The sequence below is a fragment of the Sapajus apella genome, unplaced genomic scaffold (genome assembly GCF_009761245.1).
Source record: "Sapajus apella isolate SASKATOON/1434 unplaced genomic scaffold, GSC_monkey_1.0 scaffold128, whole genome shotgun sequence".
Classification (NCBI taxonomy): domain Eukaryota; kingdom Metazoa; phylum Chordata; class Mammalia; order Primates; family Cebidae; genus Sapajus; species Sapajus apella.
The window spans coordinates 2,897,322-2,919,860 of NW_022437068.1; the positions used below are offsets into that span (position 1 = coordinate 2,897,322).

Sequence of the window (22,539 nt, forward strand, 5' to 3'; positions counted from 1 at the left end):
ACACACACACACACACACACACACACACACACACACACACACACACACACACACAATTGAGGACTAACAAGATGCTGCACCAAGGATGGACAGAAGCTGGGTTGCAGAGTTGGAATGGCTAGAGGGAATCCTGGCTCGGATGCTTTTTACCTGGGCAACCTCAAGCACACCACTGAACTGCTCGGTGCCTCAGTTTTCCTCATCTGTTAAATAGAAATGACAGCTGACCCTTTCCCGTGAGATCGTTTACAAAGAGCACTTGGGATGAGGCCAGCACATGGAAGTGCAGGCCTGAAGAGGAGCACACAGTGCCTTGCAGCGAGCAGCTGAGTGCTGGCCTCACTGCCCATGCCCGCCATGGCCTGGGGAAGCTGTGAGACCCTGAGTCCAGCTCTCCTGCCCAGGAGCCTGGGATCCTGCTCACATTCACTGCCTGGATCTCAGCTGCCCATCTGAGACATGGAGTTACCAAGGCCCCCGAAGATGTTGGGCCAATCAAATGGAATAACCCGGGGAGAGCACCTAGAACCCCACCCAGGACAGAGCAAGAGCAAGTGCTTGCCACTGTGAGCAGCCTTGACAGTGTCTCAGTGCACACTGAAAGGCGGTGATTTAAAGAAGTCCCTTTGTCAGGCAAGGAGTCCTTCCTAGGGACACAGTTGCACCTGGATTTCTCTTCAAAAGACATGAGCGTCGAGGATTAGGAAAAGTGACAGATGCCAGCTCCTGGTGCCAGACCCTCCAGAACACCTTGTTTCTCCCTCCCTCTGGGACCACTCCTGCCCCTCTTTTTGCCCACCTTCCTCCCATCACTCGGCTACCCTTTCTCCCTCTTCCCGGCAGATTGATAACACCCAGGAGTCCCAGTCCCCCTCCCGAGGACAAAGGCGATAATTGTCCATGGTGGGCGCCTTTTGACTTCGTCTCACCGTGGTGTAACTGAGCCCCTGACTCTACCTTACCTGGGGGGCTCTCAGGGCCTCACCATGCTGCCCCCCCTCCACCTCAGGTGGGTTTCAAGTGAGTTCCCAGCTCCAGCAGCCACACTGGGAATTCCTTCTAAGAGAAATCAGACGGCCAGCATCTGAGATCCCTTTGGGCTGGCAGAAGGCCAGGGAGGTGACAGGATGAGCTTCCACTGCATCTGAGACCTCTGCAGGTCCCTTAGCAATAGCACCAACATCTCAGCCCTTACTCCGTGCCCGCCCCTCTAAGACAGTGATGTCCAACAGAACTTCCTGCCACCACGGAACCATCTAAGAGGAAGCCATGATCCATAGGCGGCTACCGAGCATTTGAAACATGGACTGTGAAACAGAATTTTAAATCTTATTTATTTGTAATTCATTTAAATTTAAGAAGCCCCATGTGGCTTGTGATCATATTGGACAGTGCAGCTATAAGCACTTTAAATTCTTTTAATCATTTAACCCTCATAACAGTCTAGGGTGCTATTAAGTGTCCCTGGAGAAACTGAGGCACAGAGAGGCAGAGTAACATGGCCAAGACCACACAGCCAGCAAGCAGCAAAGCCAGGAGTGGACTCCAGAGCCCACCTCAAAGCACAAGGCACACCCTCCTCCCGCCTGCCCCCTGTGCAAGCGTGGGGATGAGAAGGCAGAGACAGACACACCCAGCCCCCACTGCCTGCAGTGCCCTGGTCGCTGTTTGTGACATAGCCTAGGATGTGTGCCACTTTATGTCACCAAGAGTATGCCAGGCCCAGGCGGGGCTCTGAGAGACACCAAGGCGAGTCTCACGACTGCCTGGAAGGCTCCCTCACTGTCCTTCATCAGGCTTAACAAGCCCAGAAACTCTGCTAAAAGAGGAGGTGCCCTGGTCCCTGCACCGGGCATGGGTCCCTGTCTGGGCATCTCCTTGTCCAGTTTCACTCTGAACCCCCATGATAGCCCGGGGCCCCTCACCTGCCAGGGTGCCATGCACAATCACCTTCTCTTACAACCGGGTTCCTCCCTGGCCCTGACGTGTCCTCTCCCAGGCAGAGGGTGATGGCCCAAGGACTGTCCCAAGGCTGCAGTGACAGGGTGGGAGAGGACACACGTGTGCATGCCTGGATAACCCACAACCCAAATGACCACATAACATTTGGGGGCTGAGGACTGTAGTCTCCAAGTTCCCCAATTCAGAGGATCTGTGAATCTTAGGGTAACATCTTGGAATCACAGCGTTTCAGGATCAGGAGACTGTGGGCATAAAAGCATCTGAGTCCAAGACTCCTGGGGCTGGTAGCATAGTTTGAGCTTAAGACCTGCATCTGGTGCTGGATTACTTGGGTTTATATCCCAGGGCTGCACCTGCCAGCTGTGTCGCATTGAGCAACTTTCTTAACCTCTCTGTGCTTCTGTTTTCTTATTTGTAAAACCGAGAGAACAGAGAATGCTAACCTCATAAGACTAAGGTGGGTATTAAATTAGTACCTGTATTTCAAGTGATATATTAGAATTGTGTCCATATTCTCCCAACAATTGAAAACCTTCCCTCCACCTGCACCACCTGCTCTGACAGGGACCACATCCTGCTTCCTGAGAGTAAGTTCCTTCTCAGTTGAACTGCCTTTTCCCCATATTCTTCCATCCCGTGGGTCCTGGTCCTGCCTGCCACCCTCCCAACCACATCACCCCCAGTTCTCAGGGACTGCAGGACGGTGACACCTTCCTGAGGCTGCCCCACTCCAGGCTGACCCACCTGACTCCTCCCAGGCCTAGGTGTCCGGCGCTTCCTCAGGGCCTGCTCCAGCTGCCCATGTCCATCCGGGTTGGGGGTTGGGTGGTCTTACCAGCTCAGCACAAAGCGTGATGCCAGGGACCAGGTCCTGTGAAGCTGGGGCCACAGATGTTTCCAGTCTCTGGGAAGGGCTGCCCCTGCCTCTACCCATGCGGCCTCTCTTATCTCATCCCCTTCCTCCCTGGGCACCATCCACTGCTATCACTGTGGCATCACTGACAGGACCTGGCTGGGCCCTGCCCTTGCTGTGTCATTGGAGAAAACTGGCAAAACCTCCGGCCTCGTGGGCACCCTCTACCCCAGCCTGGGCTGGTCCCCCTCCAACTTGTCCTTGGTAGCTTCCTCTCTGGTCTCGTCTGGGCTCCTTCCTCTGGGCCCACACACCCTGGCCTGGTCATCCCACTAGGCTTTTCTCAAGCCCACCACGGACCTCCTGGCCCCTCCCTCAGCCTCTCATCCAGCCCAGCTCCCCTGCCCTGGCCAGCTCCAGGGAGCGGAAGTAAGGTCTGAGCCGGGAGCCAGGCCCTGGGTGCAGCTCTCGCCTCTCCACTCCCTTAGTGTGTGTGGCCTTGGCAGGGACCCTCAAGGGCTGGGCCTCAGTCTCGCATTGATTAAATGCTCACAGAAGAGAGAATCTCCAGCTCTAAAACAATCCTACAGTTTTCCTTCGCATTGTCCTGAGGCCACTCTTCTTGACAGAGGAGGCTAGGGAGGGTTCTCAGATTTAGCGCATAAATAGGCTGAAAAATGAACTGTGACCTAAACTTACACCTCATGGAAAAGTTAATTCAAAGTGATCACAGAACCTTTCAGACATTATGCTAACTGAAATAAGCCAGGCACAAAAGAACAAAAACTATATAATTGCCTCTTATGTGGGGTGCCTAGAGCAGTCAGATTCATAGAGACGGGAAGTGGAAAGGTGGGTGCCAGGGGCTTGGGTGTGTTGAGGGGGCGGACATGGGAGGTGGTTGTTGAACAGGGACAGAGTATCCATTTGGGAAGATGGTAAAGTTCTGAGATGGAACGGGGGATGGCACACAACAGTGTGAGTGTGCGTAATGCCACTGGGTGCACGCCTCAGAATGCCTGACCTGGCAAGTTTCACACTAAGTATATTTTATCACAATTAAAAATAAATAAACATGTAACATACAATTTGAAAAAGAAAGAAATTTTTTTCTTCTAAAAAAAGAAAGTTGATTTTTTTAATTAACAAATTTTTTTAAAAAGCAAGTCACAGAGTTAAATGCAAAACATAAAACTTTTAGGGAAAAAATAGGAAAATCTTTGGGATCTAAGACTGAGCAAAGAGTTTTTAGACAATATCAAAGGCACAATCCATTTGAGGAAAAATAGATACACTGAACCTTATCAATGAAAACTTAAAAGTTAAACACTTGTGCTCTGTGAAAGACCCTATGAAGATGATAAAAAAGACAAGCTACAGACTGGGAAAATATATTTGCCAACCACCTGTATGACCAAATACTAGTTTCTAGAACATATAAAGAAATATCCAAACTCACCAGTAAAAAGTAAACTACCTATTTAGAGAACAGGCAAAAGGCCATAAACAGATGCTACACCAGAGACACCACCCAGATGGCAAGCACCTGACAAGATGTTCAACGTCATTAGCCATTCAGGCAATGCTGATCAAAGCCATCAGGTATAACATACATCTATCAGAATGGCAAAAAAAAAAAAAAAAAAAAATTAAAACCAGTGATAAACCAAATGCTGCTGAGGATGTGGAAGAACTGTGCCACTCACACATTGCTAGCAGGAATATAGAACGGCACAAACACTCTTCCACAAAATGGAAGTTTGGCCCCTTCTTACAAAGCTATACAGATAGCTACTGTGCATTTGTGCTCTTGGACATTTTATTCTAGAGAAATCGAAGCTGACATTGACAAAAAACCTGTACACATATGTTCGCAGCAGCTTTCTGAGTAATAGACAAAACCTGCAAGCAACCCAGACACCCTTCAACAGGTGAATGGCAAAACTAACTGTGGAGCCTCTGTGCCCTGGAATACTATTCAGCAAGGTAAAGGAACCAGCCACTGATCCACACTTGAAGGAGGCTTGAGGGAATTGTGCTGAATGAAAAGCAGCTCATCTCGAGAGGTTATACAGTAAGATTCACCTATGTGACATTGTTAAAACAACAAAATTATAAAAGTGGAGAAGTAATCAGCACTTGCTGGGGATTAGGGAGGGGAAGGAAGTAGAAGTGGCTATACAAGGTCAGCCTGGGGACCACTGCGTACTCTGCATCTTGACTGTCCCAACATCAGCATCCTAGTTGTGACGTTGTCTTATGGTTTTGCAAGCTGTCACCATTGGGAGAAACTGGGCAAAGGGTACACAGGATCTCTCCATATTCTACAATTGCATGTGAATCTACAATTATCTCCATATCAGCTCAACTCGAAAACGCAAACTCAGTTAAATCTGAATTTGAGATAAATGACAAATCATTTTTTAGTATGTCTTATGCAATAGTTGGGACATACTTATAAGAATATTATTTGTTGTTTATCTCAAATTCATCTCTAAGTGGGAGTCCTGTATATACCTGGCAACCCTCCTCCTGGAAATCCCCCCAAGAAAGAGCAAGCCCTTGCCATGTCATTTGTTCACTCAACAAACATTTCTTGAGCACTTACTATGCGCCAGGTACTGTTGTAGGCACAGGGGTGAACTTAGGCCATCACTACCCTTGTGATGCTGACCCTGCAGTGGGATGCAACAAGCAATAAAGATACAAAGAGCTGTGCAAATGAGATCATTCTGTGCGGTGGTTTCACATGCAAGTAAAGCAGGGTGAGGGGGAAAGATGAGGCAGACAGTGGGGAGGGAAGTCAGGGAGGACTTCCCCCGAAAGGCAGCATCTGAACAGGGACTTCAGGGAATAGAAGGAGCTAGTTCTGCAAAGATTCAAAGGAAGAGCTTTTCTGACAGAGGAAGCAGCCTGTGGAAAGGCCCTGGGGTGGGAATAAGCTTCGCTGACTGTGGCAGTGTGTGATTGGAGGGTGGTGTGTGTGGGAGAGTAGTTGGAAACAAGGTTGGGGTCCAATGGTCCCAAGAACCCCGTGTCATTCAGACCTGGAGACCCTCCCTTCCTCCTGCCTTGGAAGAAGCCAAGGCTCTGAAGGGCTACAATGTCCCCAGGGCTATTCTTGATCCAAGTCCCCTAAGTCCTGGCTGCAAGCCTTTCCATTCTCAAGGGCAAGAACCCACACCAGTGCCCAGGGGCGGGGCAGGAATGGAGGGCACAGCAGCCTGAGGATGCCTCCTCCCAGCCTGGCCTGGCCAGTCAGCTTCGGGCTGGGCGGAGTCTCGCTCCTCAGGCCCTCAACATGCCACCACTGGCCACTCTATCTGGTCAAATATGCAAGTGGCCCTCGGGACTGCAGAGAGGAGCATAGCTGAGCAGGTCTTATCTGGGCTCCACCCCAGCTGCCAGGGGCTGGTCCCTGGTGTCCCCTGACTCACACGCCCGCCTGCGGCCAGGGCAGGGGTGGGAATCCAGCTCCCAGGAGCACCCGGACCAGACGGGGCAGGGCAGGAAGGGACAAGACCGACACCCCTCCGTGTGCAAGAGGCTGGGCAGGGACTGGGAGGTGACTTTTCACTCCGGTGGAATTCCATCCCCCTGAGCTCACCTCCCTTGGAGCAAGCAGCGCATTCCAGCAGGGGCCAGCCCTGTCCCAGCTGGGCCCCCATCCCCAGGGCTGCCTCTTTTGGGCTCAGTCACCACACTCTCATGAAGGGGTTGCTGAGGGCCCCCCTCCCCCAGGCCCCCTGGAGCTCCCTGCTGCACTTCTGTCTCTGTACAGTAAGTCCTTGAGAGCCTGGCCTGCCAGGTACAATATTATCATGGAGGCCCAGAGACCCCTGGCTCCTGGCTGGCTTTCCAGGTCTAGGAAGCAGCTGCCCAGGCTTCTCTGCACCCCTGAGAGGGGTGTCTACATGCACTCACAAATGCACCCAGAAGGCCCAGGTTCTCCTGCTTCCCCTCCAGCCTCCTTGACTGCCCTTTCCTTTCCATAGCCCTCCTGTCTGAGTACCCATTTGCTCAGGCTGTGGCCCAGGCTCTCTCCTGCCTTCCCCCTTTAAACCTCCCACCAGGCAATCCTACATATACTAGGGCTTCCGTTACCCCCCCACCCCCTCTACCCCGAACACACCTGAGACAGCTGCTACCCATTATGCCTCCTAAACAGCATCCCCAGCCATGCACCCCGAGGCCCCTGCTGGGTTTAGGCACCAACCGTGGTCACAGCCCCTCACTCTGTACTCCACTCTATCCCAGACAGGGCCAGAACCTGCCAAGCACTGCCCCACCAAAGCCTCTTCTGGGCACCTCTGGCCTAAGACGAAGTCCCACTCCTTGTTCTGACATTCAAGGCCAAGTGTTCGATGTAGCCCCCTCTGCGGCCTCATCACTCATCCTCCCCACCCTCAGCCACGCGGAGCTCCCACGGCTTGCTTTGTTAGGAATTCATGCTTTTTGAACATGCCTGTGCTGCTGGGACTGCCCTCTTCCTTCCTGATGCTTCGTCCACCTGGAGGACTCCTTATCCTTCAAAGCCCTGCTAAGAGTTCCCTTCTTCTGCCCAGCACTCTTGTCTTCAAGAGGAAACAAAGCACTCTTCCTCTGACCTCTTTTCTGCACTTTCTGTGTCATGTTTCTCCTACAATGTGTAGCCCTGAATCACAAGTTTTGCTTCTCGTACCTGATTCTCTCACTAGACTGCGCATCTAGTCTTGAGGGCAAAAACTGTGGGTAGTTAATGTCCTTGCTGTCCAAAAGGCTGGAAAGAAATTATTCAAAGCCACAAAGATTCCACCATCCAATGATTTCAACACAATGCCTCTGACCCTTCCCTTCCTCCCACCTGAGGAGTCCCACACATCACATGCTAGGCTGTGAACTTCGTATTCTAGGACCCCGACCTGAACGGCCACTGATTTCAGTCCAAAATGCTGATAGGGGAAACTGTAATTCTAAAATCACGTCGCCAAAAGATGTTGGCACCTAACCATTCTGATTTGGCCTGCAGACCACACAATTGATGAGGCAGTGAGGGAAAGGAGGGACGCTCTGCAGCCTCCCCGAGGTGCTGCCCCTGCCCCATGGCCCACACCCTGCTGGGCTCAGACTCAACCTGGAGACCTGTGAGGGCAGGACGTCCCAGCAGCATTTACTCCCCCTCATCTGCCAGGGGAGTCGGTGGCTCTCCTGCAGCCCTGGGGCAGCCCCTCATCAGGTCTGCAGAAGCCACATAGTGTACCCCCTTACCCTGGCCTCCCCACTTCCCCTTCTCTCACACCAGCTGCCAACAAGCCCCAGAGCCTGTGGTCAGGTTGAGTCTTGTTTCCTCGCAGCAGGAGTGAGGGAACGGGTGATAAACACATCTGCGAGCCTTTCTGAGGCGCTCAGCCAGGAGCAGCGGCAGGCTGGCCCATTTGCTCCCATTAGTTCCCCAGCTCTGCCATGAGTGGGGCCCGTGGCAGCCTGTCGGGTGGGGGCTTCTGGGGTGGGGTCCGAAGGCTTCGAGTAAATGGTGTGTTGCAAAATCCTGGGGAACCGACTGGCACCAGTCAGAACAGGGTGAGGGTCATAGTCCTAATCAACAGATGTGGCAACTGAGGTCACAAGAGGGTCTGGAACCCACGGCAGCTGGCGGCTTTCTTCATTTCTGCCCTTGTCGGGGCTCTTGGGGTGACCTATGGCAGCATATGAGGGTCTGGCCACCTGGGGCCCAGCCAGAAGACCACCTTGCCGTGCTTTGGCTGAGTCCTAAGTCCTGACCTAAGTCCCCAAGGGTCAGCTGGTACCCTCACTGAGCCTCCATTTCCACTCCTGTGGCACAAAGGGGCGGGGCAGGTGTGGCTCGGGCCTTTCTCTGCATGCCCCAGGGAGCCCGCAGTCCCACCTTTTGGCTCAGGAAGTACATAGTGCCTATAGAACTGCTTTTCTAGAAAGCCAGCCCCAAGGGTCCTCCCTAACCAGAGAGCATGGGGCAGGCAGGGGGAGGTAGGGCCCTCCGCTGGGCTTCCCTGAGCTGGGAGAGCTGTTCCTGCTCAGAAACATCAAGTCAGGCCCGGCCTGCACTCCACCCAGACCCAGTTCCTGACCCCACTCAAGGTAGCCTTCTGCTTCCCAAGGGTCTTTGACTTCTGCCCCTCTCCTGCCCCAGAACCATCAGTGGCTCCCCAGAAACCACAAGGCACTCATCCGCTCACTCCATACCTATTTGCAGAGTGCCTACTGTGTGCCCACTCTGGAGTGCTGCTGTGGCTGAGACAGCCCAGGCCTCCGTTCTCAGGGTGCTCACAGTCTAGAGAGGGGAGAAAGCCACGGAACGAGGCAACCTCCGAGAAAAGGCTAGGAAGGAATGGAAAGGGAGGCCTCTCTGGGGACAGAGCATCATGGCTGAAACCTGAAGGTCAAGGAGATGGCAGCCACAGGCAGGTCCGGGGCAGAACATAAGGCTGTGCTCCTCGGCCCATCCTGCATGGGCTCCCCTTTCAGGGGTCCACAGACCAGCCAGTGTGGTTACTCACTGGCCCCCTTGCCCCTACCTCTGGGTTTGTGTCCATTTCTCCCCCACTCGCAGATCTTGGCTGCCTCCATCTCCCTTCCCTGCCTAGTCAAACCTGACTCATCTTTTGGGGGTTGTCTCCTCCAGGAAGCCCACTGAGATTGGTCTTGTAACCTCTGACACTTCCCTGTGTCTGTGTCGCCCACGGGCTCATGGCAGCATGACAGAGCAACCACCATAAGCCTCACACCCGGTGGAGCTGTGTGGCTCACAGAAAACACTCCCACAGGACCCAGCCTGGCCCTGACTTGCTGCAGGCCACATGCTATTCTCTCCTTTAATTTTCACCATGACCCAGCCAGGTGAGGAAACCAAGGCTGGAGAGGGAAGCCACTTGTCCTACTCCAGTCTGCCTGGAGAAAGAGAGGGCTTTAAGGGCAGGAGGGAGCCTGGGACCTGGGACCTGGGACCTGGGACCTGTAGGGTGATCTGATCACAAAAACCAGGAGGAGGGAGCAGCTTGGACCCCTGCAGAGATGTGCCACCCTGGGCAGGAGCTCCCAGCCATGGGACTAGACAGGCAGGGCCCGGTAATTTCCCCCAGGACATCATCCTGGGGCACACCAGGTGAGCAATTCTGTGTGACTCATCAGGGCCACCTGGGAGGCTCTGACACACAGGATGTGGCCAGAAGCCTGAGAAAAGGGAGGCGGGGAGGGAAGGAGAGAGGGAGGGAGAGAAAAAAGGAGGGAGGGAGGCAGGAAGGGAGCAAGGGGGAAAGGCTTATTTGGCCCCTCCCAAGGATAAGAGTTCACATCTGACGGTCTTCCCATCTTGCTGGGTAACTCCCAATTCGTCTTAAGGGAGACTCAGTTATCCAACTTCTCCAGTAACTGACAAGCTTCATGCCATACACAAATCCTGACCAGCCACAAGCTGATGCCAGTGCCAAGCAGAATGCGGCTGAGGGCAGAGCTCTGTGGCTCCTCAGCAGACACCCAGCACCAGACGTTCCAAACAAGCCATTCTGCAGCGTCGCCACGAGCGCCGCCCAGCTGCCCTCCCTGGCTGCCTACCTTTCGGCCTGCCTCGTTATTGTGCAAGTTCATGAGAGTCCGGGCATTCTGCTTGATCTCCCGGGCATCCACAAAGACCTTGGCGAAGCCGATGCCGTAGCGGATGTCGGCAGAGCAGCCACCCCACTTCCAGCCCTCGTCCCGGTGGTACTGGCCTTGCTTCTCCTTGTCGCAGCCACAGTCGCTCAGGTTGCCCTGGGTACAAGCAGCTGTGATGGCGTGGGCTACGCCGGCGGCAATGATGGCGTAGGTGAACGCGGCCTCCCGGCTCCCTGCGAGGACGAGAGAAGAGGGGACAAGCTGGGGTCAGGACCCAGGCATCTGGGAGGACGCTGGGCCTGACTAAGGAGTGAGGCTGAGCTTGATGCAATGGCTCTCCAAAGCTCGACTGAGTACCCATTCCTAACTTCCAACAAAGCTCCCTCTTGGGGTGCTGAGTTGAGCACCTCCCATTATGCACACATCCATTCAACCCCCAGTTCCCTGGGGAGTCAACTGGGCGATAAAGGAGGAAGGCATGCGGGCTGGTTGCCCAGGCTCTGGAAGGCCAGATCGGGGGGGACTCCTCTAGCTCATCAGTCCCCATTCCTCACTCCCGAGCACACTTACATGACCATGTAACCTGCACACGTGCACAAAGCTCACAGCATCGTAAAGCAGTGTTTCTCCAACACCCACAGAGGGCACTGGCTCTGGAGCCAGAAGGCCTGAGTTTGAATCCCAGGAACATGAATCCCTGGCTCTGTGACTATTAGACAAGGAGTGCCCCTTCCTGCACCTCAGTCTCTCTGGCTGTAAAATGGGGGCATATCATTGGTAGCTTTCTCATGGCCATGAGGGAGAACAAGAGTTGGTCCATGCAAAGCTCTTGGCACCCGCCTGCACCCTACCTCTTGTTTCCATGACCACTGTTATTCCTTCTGTGTGTCGCCTGCTATTTCAGATGTCCATCCCCTCCCTTCTTCTGTGGCCCCTGTCACTAGACTGTATCTCCAGTGGAGGCACAGGGTCCTGAGCTGCTGGGGTGCAGGAGACAGTGCGGGCAGGCAGGCACTCAGAGCTGGCATAAACATGGTGCTGCTACCTAGCCTCTTAGCCTCTCTGGGCTTCAGTCTCCTCAGCTGCAAAATGGGTTCGAGGGCTATGTCTGCTTTACAGGTGAAGATGGGCCAAAGCAGCCGATGAGAAGCCCTGTGAGTGGTGTAAGCCCTGAGGAGCACTGGGCACGTTCTCTCTCATATAGCCTGGGTGGGTTTCAGGGAAGGCACCTGGAAGAAGAGGCCTCTGAGTCCGGAGCAGGCAAATGGAGGCCAGAGAAGGTGTTTCAGAATGCTGGGATGGAGATGGCTTAAGCAGTGCGTGAGGAGGTGGATGAATTGCTCCAAGCTGCTTCCAGCCTCAGGTCACTTTGTCCCATGCCCAGGGAGGTCCTTTCCTCACCTGCCTCCTCATTCGCCTTGGGGCCTCTCTCTCCAAGAGGGAGATCGACACAAACAACTTGCCCCCTACCCAAATTGCTGCCCTCCCACCCTGCAGAAGGTAGGCCTGTCCACCTGCCGGCCTGGATGGCTTCCATGCCAGGGCTGGCTTTGCCATGGTGTGCCATGCCAGCCCACCCACAGCGTCCCTGCTAACACAGGGGCTCTGGAGACAGAGGGCCTGGGCTTAAGTCCCAGCTCCGCCACTTACTGACTGGGACTTGGGCGAGCTCCTTCTCCTCTCGGCACCTCAGTCTCCTCGTTGATGAAACGTGGAGCGTGCCAACGTTTCCCGACAGGAGCTGCTGAGAAGGTAGAGGAGAGGGGGGCATGCCAAATGCAGAAATGCGTAGCCAGTGCCTGACTCCACAAACATGAAACTTGGCATCAAGGGGAATGGAGCCCCTGTGGAACTCAACTCAACCTTTGGGATCGGGAAAGGATATTATTTGAGCACCTACTGGGCTCCTTACTCTCTGTATTTGTCATTTCCTTTGTACTAGAAAACATATCTGAGGCGGCTGGGTGCGGCGGCTCACGTCTGTAATCCCAGCACTTTGGGAGGCTGAGGCGGGGCTGGTGGATCACTTGAGGTCAGAAGTTCAAGACCAGCCTGGCCAACATGGTGAAACCCCATCCTTACTAAAAATACAAAAATTAGCTGAGCATGGTGGCACATGCCTGTAATCCCAGCTACTTGGGAGACTGGGGCAGGGGAACTGCTTGAACCCAGGAGGTGGAGGTTGCAGTGAGCCGAGACTGTGCCGCAGCACTCCAGCCTCGGTGACAGAGTGAGACTCCATCTTAAAAAAAAGAGAGAGAGAAAAGAAAAGAAAAAGAAAACATCTCTGAGCAACACGTGCCCAACAGAGGGCCTGGCACAGGGCAGCAGGGACAGGGGAGCCATGGCGCACATGCACAGGCTCAACTTCTGGTCCAGCAATAAAACCAACAATGCTTTTGCTACATGAAATCAGGAAATGCTGTATCAGATCTGTCATGCTGGACTGCGCCACAGGAGGACAAGGGAACCTATCTCAGCCACAAGTTGAAGACAGAACTGCAAGCAAGATAGGTGGGAACAGAATTCACGCTGCTGAGCTCCGCAAAGGAGGGAGCTTTGGGATTAAGCCCACAAGGTGACAGAAGACCAGGCTTTGAGCACTGCTGAGGCAGGGCCGTGGAAAAGAGATAGAGCCTGATGGATAGATCCTCTGGCAGAGAAAGGGCAGACAGACAGGGAAAGTCTGCACCTGTCCCCACCCTCCGGCAAAGCTAGACAAGCACACAGGTCCGCAGCCAGTGCAGGAGGTGGGCGGTGGGGTTGGAGGAAGCCAGAATCTCCTGGAAATTGGTAGCTGATTCCTGCATTTACACAGATTTGAGGCTCAAACATATCCCCCTGCATGCTCCAGCAGCTCCAAGGCAAGTGGGAAGACTCACCCCTGGTCCAGTGATTCCCCAGGCCCCTAGAGGAGCAACGAGAAAGCTCTCCAACCGCAGGCACCAGCTCACACTCCAGAGTATCAAACGCACAAGAAAACCAAGCCCTCGGGAGACAGTCAATGTCAGTATAGACCCTCAAGGACATGAGAGAAAAGGACAATCAGATGGAGGGTGAGGAAGAAATCTGTTCCACTGCGTTCTCGATGTGTGACCTTGAGTGAGTCACCTAACCTCTCTGTGCTCCAGTTCCTCTGTTGTAAAATGTGATGGTAAAGATTAACAATACTAAAGCACTTAGTACAGAGGCTGGCATGAGAATGTGGCCCCAAATACTTCAATTATTACAGTTCTTATCTATGATGGAGGTAACAAGTCTCTACAAGTACAAGAGGGCTGAGAGGTAAGGAGGAGGGCTTTTCATTTACAGTTGAAGACACTGAGGCCAAGAGAAAGTTTTGGCTTGCTCAGGACACTCAACGTGGGCAGCAGAGCTGAGCTGCAGACCCAGCCTATGGGCACCCCATGTAGACTAATACCTGCTCCCAGGGATGAACTGACTCCCAGGCGCGGGGAGCAGGCACCACTGGCAGGCTCCTGCAGTTGACAGGAGACTGTGTCCTCTTTATCAGACCAAGAATGGAGCGTGTGAATCGAGGGGGCGCAGACAGCCTGGCCTGTCCTCTAAGACCGGCCCCTCTCCCTGGCTTCTCTCTGGTGGGGGGAGCAGATGGCACAGGAGGAGGCTGCCCGCCCAAGACTCCTGTGGTAATTTTGTGTGCCCTCTGCTCTACAGCCCAGTGGCGACCGTCCCTGGGTCTCTGTCTCTGGAGCAGTGCACAATCGTGCAGATGGCAAGAGACGGACAGCTAACTGCAGAAGGCTTCCACCCACATCCCACCCCCAAGGCGGGGAAGGCCAGCTCTACCCTGGGGCGCATTTCACTTCCCTGAGCTCCAGAGGGAGAGCTTTCTCCCCCACAGCCCAGAGTGAGGTCTCATCAAGTGCGGTGGCCTTCCCTCCCCACCAAGCTGGGCTTCCTCAGCACTCACTGCCCTGAGAAGTGAAGGCTGTAGTCAAGGGGTGGATGAAGGGCAGTCATTCTTGGCTTCAGAGCTCTCAGGGATCCAGATACAGGCTGGTAAAGTCCAATCCTTCCGGACGCAAAATAGTCACTTTTGACTCTTGCTATTAACTTTAACATTGCCCTTACCCACCCACATTAGACTGGGATGGTCCAAGCCCACTCCAGCCCACACTGACCATGGAGGAAACCGTCCTGGGCATCCAGCTGGCTATGTGACTAACATCAGGCCTGTTATCCTCTTTGACCCTTCGTTGCTTCCTCTGTGAAATGGGTGCAATATCACAGCACTATGTGTCTGAGTGAACCGAATCACGACCTGGGGTGCTGAGTGGTGCTGAGCACAGTGCCCCGCGTGTAGTGAGTGCTTGGGAAACATCAGCCGTTGTGTTGTAGTTTTGATGTTGTTGCTATCACCGCGTCCCATTTCACAATGTCCTGACGGTCGCGACAGCCTCCGGCAGAGGCAAGTGTGTGAGGCTGATCCAGTGTCTGCCTGCCCAGCCAAGTTTCAGGTTTATAAGACGACAGGGATCATGTCTGTCACTCCCACTGTCTCCAACATCCTCCAAAATGTGTGAGGGGTGAGACAGACCTGAGTCCCAATTTCAACCCTGCCAAAAGCTGTGTGACCTTGGGCAAGTCACTTAACCTCTCTGAGCCTCCATCTCCTCATCTGTTATTAGCAGCTACCCTGTAGGAAGAGGTAGACATCACCCGGCACCTAGCAGGTACTTAAACAAATAGTATTGAGCATTATAATTATAATAATTGATGAAATTACAGGCGCCACTGGGAGGAACTCGCCCTGCATCTGTTTTACCCATGGCCCTTATTGCTCCCCGCCATTTTAGACTTATCTGCTGATTATCTGTTCCCCTTGCCAGCCCTACCACCATGTCCCCTGCCCCTCTAGGATATAATTCCTTTGAAGATAAGCACTTTGTCATGTCCCTTGCCATGTCCTCAGGGCCTGGCACACAGTAGGTACCCAGGAAATAGCAGTGGAATAAATAAATGAATGAAAGAAAGCTCTGACTTGGTCACCACAGACTGTGTGCCTTCAACCACATGGTCTTTAATGGCTGCTTAGTGTTCGCCAGGCTCCATGCTCAGCACTTTAGAAGATGCCCATCTATTCCCCAGGAAAACCACCCTCAGGGGAGATAATAACAGCCTCTCCATTTTGCAGATGAGGAAACTGAGGCTCCAAGAGGTTCTAACAGGCAGATGTGGAGCCTGTGATAAACCCCAGCCCCTTACAGCCCATCTCCTAGCCCCTTCATCAAAACAAGACTGCCCCAGGGCATCAGCACAGAGTTAGCCAGACACTTGCGTTTTTTTTTTTTTTTAGGAAGATGGGAAAGAGTGGAGAGAAGGTAACATTTGTTGGGCACCTACTAGGTTTCAGACCCAGGCTTGGCCCACTGTGCCGTGTTTTCCACATTCCCCAGTATAGACATCATTCCCCATGGTATTACACTTGAGGAAATGGAGGCTCTGAGTTAGAGTGATTTGCTGAGGTCACCCAGCTAGAAACAGGCCAGAGCTGGGATTCAAGGCCCAAGTTGGGCAGTATCCTTCCTCAGCCCCACCCCAGCTCCCTTCCTGGCCCATCAGTGCACAGAAACCCCATGGTTAGAGATTCTTCTGGCTGAAGACATCAGCTCTTGTCAAAATGTACTTACTTCTAAAACGAGATGGCGTTCAGTTGTTATCAATTAAAACTTATCAATAAATAATGGATCAGAACCCTTTAAATTGGATGGCTTGCTGAGCTGAGAACAGGGCTTGATGGTAGAAAGAGAGTAGAAAAGGCTCCTGGAATCTTAAAATAAATCTCAGACTCCATCCATGCCTGCCTCCTTTACTCATCCCAGGTGAGGTGGGAGACTGAGGCTTGGGGAGGTGAGGTGACTTGCTCAGGAAGAGGCAGGATGCAAACCTGGACATCACCTGCTGTGCCTCCCCACTCCTGAGAGCTCCCCTGGACCCTGGGCCTGCCCAGTGCTCCGGGAACAACCCTTCACTCAGCTGCCTGGGGCACCCCTTCGTTCAGGTGGGTTATTTCCCAAATGCCATCTCATTTCTCTTAGGAGATACCTGTAAGGGTGGTTCGAAGATGCCTGTTGTATTGCTGCTGGAATGGGATGAGATCATATGTCCAATGGCATATAGTTCATAAAAAGCTGAGCAAAGACATACGAAATGTTTCTTATTCACCAGGCTCTGTTCTAAGCACTCAGTATAGATCTACAATATACGGCAACAACCCTGTGAGGTGGGGGTCGCTATTATCTCCAGTTTACAGATGTGGAAACTGAGGCCCATGTGATACAACCTGTGAGAATTCAAACTTGGACAGCCTGACCCCAGAGTTTGATCCACTCCCCTGCCTCAAGGTCTTGATAATCATTCCAGTCCTACTGACTCCAGGCCCACATTCTTGCCCAGATCATCCATGTGAGTGGACCCTGGGCTTGGCCACCACAGCTTGTGTGCCCTCTAGGATAAGACCCTCCACTCCTGGCAGTGGGGACAGCCTGCTGTGAAGGACCTGCCTCTCACTCCTGCCCAGGAGCAGAGGAAGAACCTTGTTCAAATCCTGCCCTCCCCTCTGCCTCCCTGACCAAGCCATCTGTTCCTTCACTCAGCAGATATTTCTTGAGCATGTACTATGTGCCAGGCACTGTTCAAGGGCATGGGAATACTCAGATGAGGAGTTCAGACATGACTTTGCCTTCGTAGAAGGACAAGTAGCAGGATCATGTCACTCCATGGCAGCTGAGGACTTTAAAGAAGGTAACACAGGGCAGTGATGGGAGCGGGGGACATCTGGGGTGGTGACTTGAGTGGGGAGGTCATGAGGCTCTCTGGGGGCAAAGAAGGCATCAGGCCAAGGGACACCCTGAGCGATGGCCTGACATGGTGTGCTCAGCTAGTGGCGAAAGCCAGTGAGCCAGTGCAGCACCGGAGGAGGTGAGGCTGTGGACGGCTGTAAATTCTGCCAGCCCTACCTCTCCCCAGAATCTGAGAAGAGATTCCTAGAGCCACAGACACAAAGCCCGAGGGCTCCTACTGGAATGATAGCCTCCAGGAGGATGGGAGACTTGCCCAAGGTCACCAGTGACTCAGCAAGACCAGAAGCTCCTCTGGCTCCCAGAAGCCCAGGGACGTTCCCTCCTGGGATATCCCAGGTAACTTCAGCTCAGAACTCTGATAAGATGGAACTTGTCAGTCTCTCCTGTCTACTTCTCATTCACCGGGGTGCCCCAAGCAAGAACTCTGTGTCTCTGAGTCTCAGCTTCCCCATCTATGAAATGGGAACTCTTAGGAGGACACTGCCAAGTTGTGAAAATTAAACGAGACTTCTGTGGAATGAAGCCTCTATGGAGCCCTCAGAAGGTGCTCGATAAAGAACAATGAGTATTATCACTGCGATGAAAATGGGGAGCCCAGCTGACGCCCTCTGTGGTTCCAGCTCCATAACGATCCCGGCGGGTACAGAGGAAATAAACTGATGTCCAAGCCTGCCTGAAAGATTCCATTCCACCGCCCTATGCAGCCACAGTAAATGGTTTGCACCGGAATATTATCTGGGTGTATTTACGGTATCTTACTGGAAACCACAAAGTGCATTGTATTTTTTTTTTTCTTTTGCTATTTAAAGCCAATGGGTCAGAGAGCAAGCAATCTGCAGTGACACAAGCTGAAATATATGATTTGGAAAATATACAGATGGAAAAATGTTGCTCTTGCCAGCCTCGTGGCATGGCAGTTCACAGCCCCTCTGGGTTCAGAATGCCACGTGGGGCTATCTTATCAAGAGGAAGTAGGGAGCCTCTCAGTGAACAACTGGAAGATTTGGGGGTACAGGGAGCTGTGTCTGGGCTGAGCTTGGTAAGGTAACAGGCCCACAGCTAGGGAAACTGGGGAAGGGCGTGTGCAAGCCCCAGCCTCTATCTTTCTCTGTCCAAGGGTCTCTCTTCCCAATGAGCAAGGCCAGAGCACATTGCTGACCACTTCCCAACGGTCACCATCTGCTCCTTCCTGGCTTCGCAGCTTTGCACATGCTGTTCCCTCAGCCTGCAATGGCCCTTCTTGTTCCATCTGCCTGCTGAGGGGCAGTGAATGTAGCCCAGGAGGTTTTAAAGCAGAGCCCTGGAGGCAGATAAATCTGGGTTTACGTCCTGGCTGCCTCTTCCTGGTGGTGGGACCTTGAGTGAGTTAACTCACCTCCCAAGGCCTCAATTTCCTCATTGGTAAAGTGGGAATAACAAAATATCTACCTCCCAGGGTTGCTGCGAGGATTCAATAAGCCAATGCACATGGTAAGCTCAGCCTGCACTTGGTAAGGGATCAATAAACAGTAGCTCCTATTAGATGCATTATTGGTTGGCACCATATCCATCAAGCCACGGCTCCCAAGTTCCCTACTCTGAGAGGCCTCCCAGATATCCCCTCCCTCCACTTCTGGCCCAGAACCTTGTACATCCTTATTTTGTATTGAATTGGATGATCAGTTTCTTGCTGCTAGGTTGTGGGGACCTGGATTGTTTATCTGTGAAGCTTCAATAGTTGAATGAATGAATGAATGCGCTTGTGAAAGCAAGTGTGTGTGTCTGTGTGTGTGTGTGTGTGTGTGTGCATGAGTGTGCGCACGCCTGCCTGCCTGCCTGCCTGCCTACCATATGAAAGCTGGAAAGAGAACATTATAACAAAAGACTCATCTCAAAGAATAGTGTCAGGAGAGCTAAAACCCAGGATGAACTGAGGCTTGCAAAAAAAAAAAAAATGCAAACGAGACAAAAAGTCCTTTGTTAGCTGCATTCTAAGCAAGAATAAGGAAAGAATAGGTCTTTTGCTTGGGCAAGATGGCGCATTGTTAAGAAATGGCAGAGAGAAAGTGGAGCTGGCCCGCCCCTTGCTTCTGTCTCTCTCACTGGAAAGGTCTTCAAATCCATCCCTCCAAGCATTCACCAGCTCACCAGACATGGTGTTGCGCTCTGACAGCCCTAGAGAGAAAAAATAATGGAGTCCTTTTTGCAAGGTGTGTGGATTCCTAGACATGGGACCCTCATCCCAGGCAGTCACCTCAGAGAGAGGAGAGAGCTGCTTAAGTGACTGTCCAAGAGAAGTGGTGACAAATTCAACAGAGGCAGAAGCCCAGAAATGCATCAGAGTTTCCCAGATTGTAGACACAGGAGGGTGGACTCCAGGGGTTGACTCCTAGGTCATTTGTGCCCATCCCTGGAAAAATTCTGGCAGGAGGGTACCAAACAGGAGGTCGTGAGCATGTGGAAAAGAATGCACCCATCCCCAGGAGCACATGGCGGGAAATCACCGTTTCTTTGCCGATGATAATGCTGGAGACATAGCAAAGTTCTGTGTGTGCAAAGAATTTGATTATCTTCCTACATCCTGTCTCTCCTCTGATTAAATCCTTCTGACAACTGCCCTCCCAAGCAAACCCCCTGAGTCTGGTCCCAAAACCCTGTGGGATGCCTGGCCCCACCTCTTTGCCCAGCCTCTTCTGCCCTCCACACCCCACACCCTGCGGGCTCATGTGCCAAGCCGCTCTGGATCCCAGGGCTCCTGTCTGGGTCACCCTGCCAAGCCCTTCCTGCCGCCCCTCCTGCCGCCCCTCCTCTTCCCTTCCTGGGTTGTGGAGGGCCCCTACTTCAGGTGACCCCTGAAAGCAGCTCTGTGCTCATCTCCCAGTGCCTGTGTCTCTTCTACCAGATCCCTAGAGCACTCTTCAGCCTTGACTTCCCAGTTTACCCCCACCAGACAGCAAGTGCCCCAGACAGAGTCTGCACCCCAGCATTTACTGCAGAGATTCTAGTAAATTTCTGTGGGATGAAGACATGAATAAATGAGTGAACATAGAGGTGAGAGAGTCTTTTCCCATGAACATTTAGCTTACATAAATTGAACCAAATGTACCAGAAAAAAGTTAAAACATTTTAGATTTATATTGTAGATATGTACTCTTCATTCTATATACTGCATTGTGTATATACATTTTATATGTATGTTCATGCTCTCCTGTACTTGTATGGAAACTCAGGTATTCTGAATTTTATGCATGATTGAAGGGACTTTCAAGGGTAATATGGATTAGAATAGATTTCACTGTCCATGGCAAAGTCAGAAGCTAAGATGTGCCTCTTCTGTACCTTTGGGGAAAGATATGGAAATTGGTAGTGGGTGAATATACTTTTTGGTAGATTTCAAGTTGATCCATGAACCATGTTCTGAATATGGTCATTCTGTGAGGCTCTCCAGGGTGATATTCCCCAGTATGTGTTCCCCTGAAGGGCTGCTCCACTGTACAGTCAGTGAGTCCATGGATGGAAATGAGTGGACCCTGCAGATTGAGTCGGCTCAAGCTGCTATCTTGTCTACAGGACTTTTCAGAGCCTTTAATATGCTGGCAGGCATCCTGACTCTCCAGGAGCAGGGAGCACAATATGCTGAGTCCTCCCATTTTATTGTCCATGGAAATACCCTTTTCTCCCCAGGGCAGCTGGCAGTAGTGGAGCCCAGTACCTGGTGATTTGCTGAGAAGATCCTGGGCAGAGCTCCTCTTGAATCATGCCGTAGGGATCTTTCCTAGGCACTGACTTAGTCAACATTTTTATCCCATTTTAAGCCAATGCAGAGATGGACAGGAGAGCTAACAGAATGGTTGGTCAAATTGACATTAAAAAAATCTTGACGAATGAGACTGCCTGGCTAGAATGGATCTAAATGAAGATATGCAGACATGAACGTGCAGTTTTGTATTTGGGCTCAGGAATGAACAGTGGTCACTCACACAACAGAGAAAACGGAGCACCTACTGTGCATGAGTTACTCCCCAGAACCAGCATTCAGAAGATAAACAAGGCCAGGCCTGTCCTCAAGGGCTCAGAGCAACTGGGGCCACACGAGGTAGAAAGGAGCTGACCTGCCTGGGGGCCATGCACTTCTCCACGTGTTCCATGAGGACCTACTGTGTGCTAGGCCCCAGGAAAGACACAGGAGGCCTGGGCAGAAGAGGATCAGCAGATCTGGGCCCCATGGAGCCTCATGATGGCAGAGAAAACAAATTTCAGATGGGTTCTCGCACAAGTAAACAAAGTCACTTCCCAAAGTGGTAAGTGCTGTAAAGACAACAGTGCATGGTGCCCTGTGGGGGAAGGGTAGAGGGTGCTGTCTCAGGCAGGATGGTCCAGGAAGATCTCCTGGAGGAGGTGGCCTTTGAGTGCAGACCTGCATATGCAGGTGAGGGCGGGTTGCCCACCATCACTCAGATGCTTCTCCCAAGTGCCCTCTGCATCATATCCTGCTGCAGAGAGGAGTTGGGGCAGAGGGCTTCTCTGGTACCTGTGGTGTCCCTACATCCACTGAGCACCTCCACGGAGACTGTGCCCTCCATGTGCCAAGAACTAGGTCAGAGGCCCCTGCTCCCTCATAGAGCTACCTTCAGGCCAGAGAGACAGATAGACAATAGTAACAACACAGCTACAATGTATGGGGCACTCCCTGTGTGCCAAGCACAGTTCTGAGTGCAGTAGTTAACCTCATCCTCCCACCTGTAAGAACGGTGCCATCATCACTCCTGTTTGGTCAAGGCTCACTGTTGGTGAATGACCAAGCAGGAACCTTCAGGGCCGAACTGCTACACAGCACTGCACAGATAAGCAAGTCAGAGAGAATACATCCTGCAGAGACAAAGTGACATGAAGAGAGAAGCGGACAAGGACAGGCAGTGTACACTAGAGACGGGTAACGACAGCTTCTCCGAGGGGCTACGGGTGAGCAGAGGATAGAAAGACAGAGGGAGCGAGCCAAGCTGGCAAAGAGCATCCAGGCAGCGGGAACAGCGAGGGAAAGGCCCTGAGGCCGGAGGGACTTTGGCAGAGGTCCACAAAGGAGCAGGGGATGGTGTGCATTTTATTCTCAGAACAGGAAACCGCGGGAGGGTTTTACACAGCAGGATGCCACGCTCCGAGCAACACGGGAAGATGTCACGCTGGATGGCTGCGCGGGTTGCAGGGGGAAAGGGAGGAGGTGGGGTGCAGCTGGAGGTTGATGTCATTGTCCTGGCAACAAGTCCCTGAAGATGGCAGTTTGAATCAGGAGGTGGTGGTGAAAGTGGTAAA

The 22,539-nt window shown here is 52.6% G+C and overlaps 1 protein-coding gene across 2 annotated transcripts in view; it reads right to left on the bottom strand.

The window, feature by feature from the left end:
- WNT7A (Wnt family member 7A) overlaps positions 1-22,539 on the bottom strand; it is a 62,248-nt gene that overhangs the window by 27,543 nt on the left and 12,166 nt on the right. For both annotated transcript variants that reach the window (XM_032262319.1, XM_032262318.1), the window contains exon 3: positions 10,385-10,656. In XM_032262319.1, the coding sequence (XP_032118210.1) occupies positions 10,385-10,656 (272 nt within the window). The remainder of the gene's footprint in view (positions 1-10,384; positions 10,657-22,539) is intronic.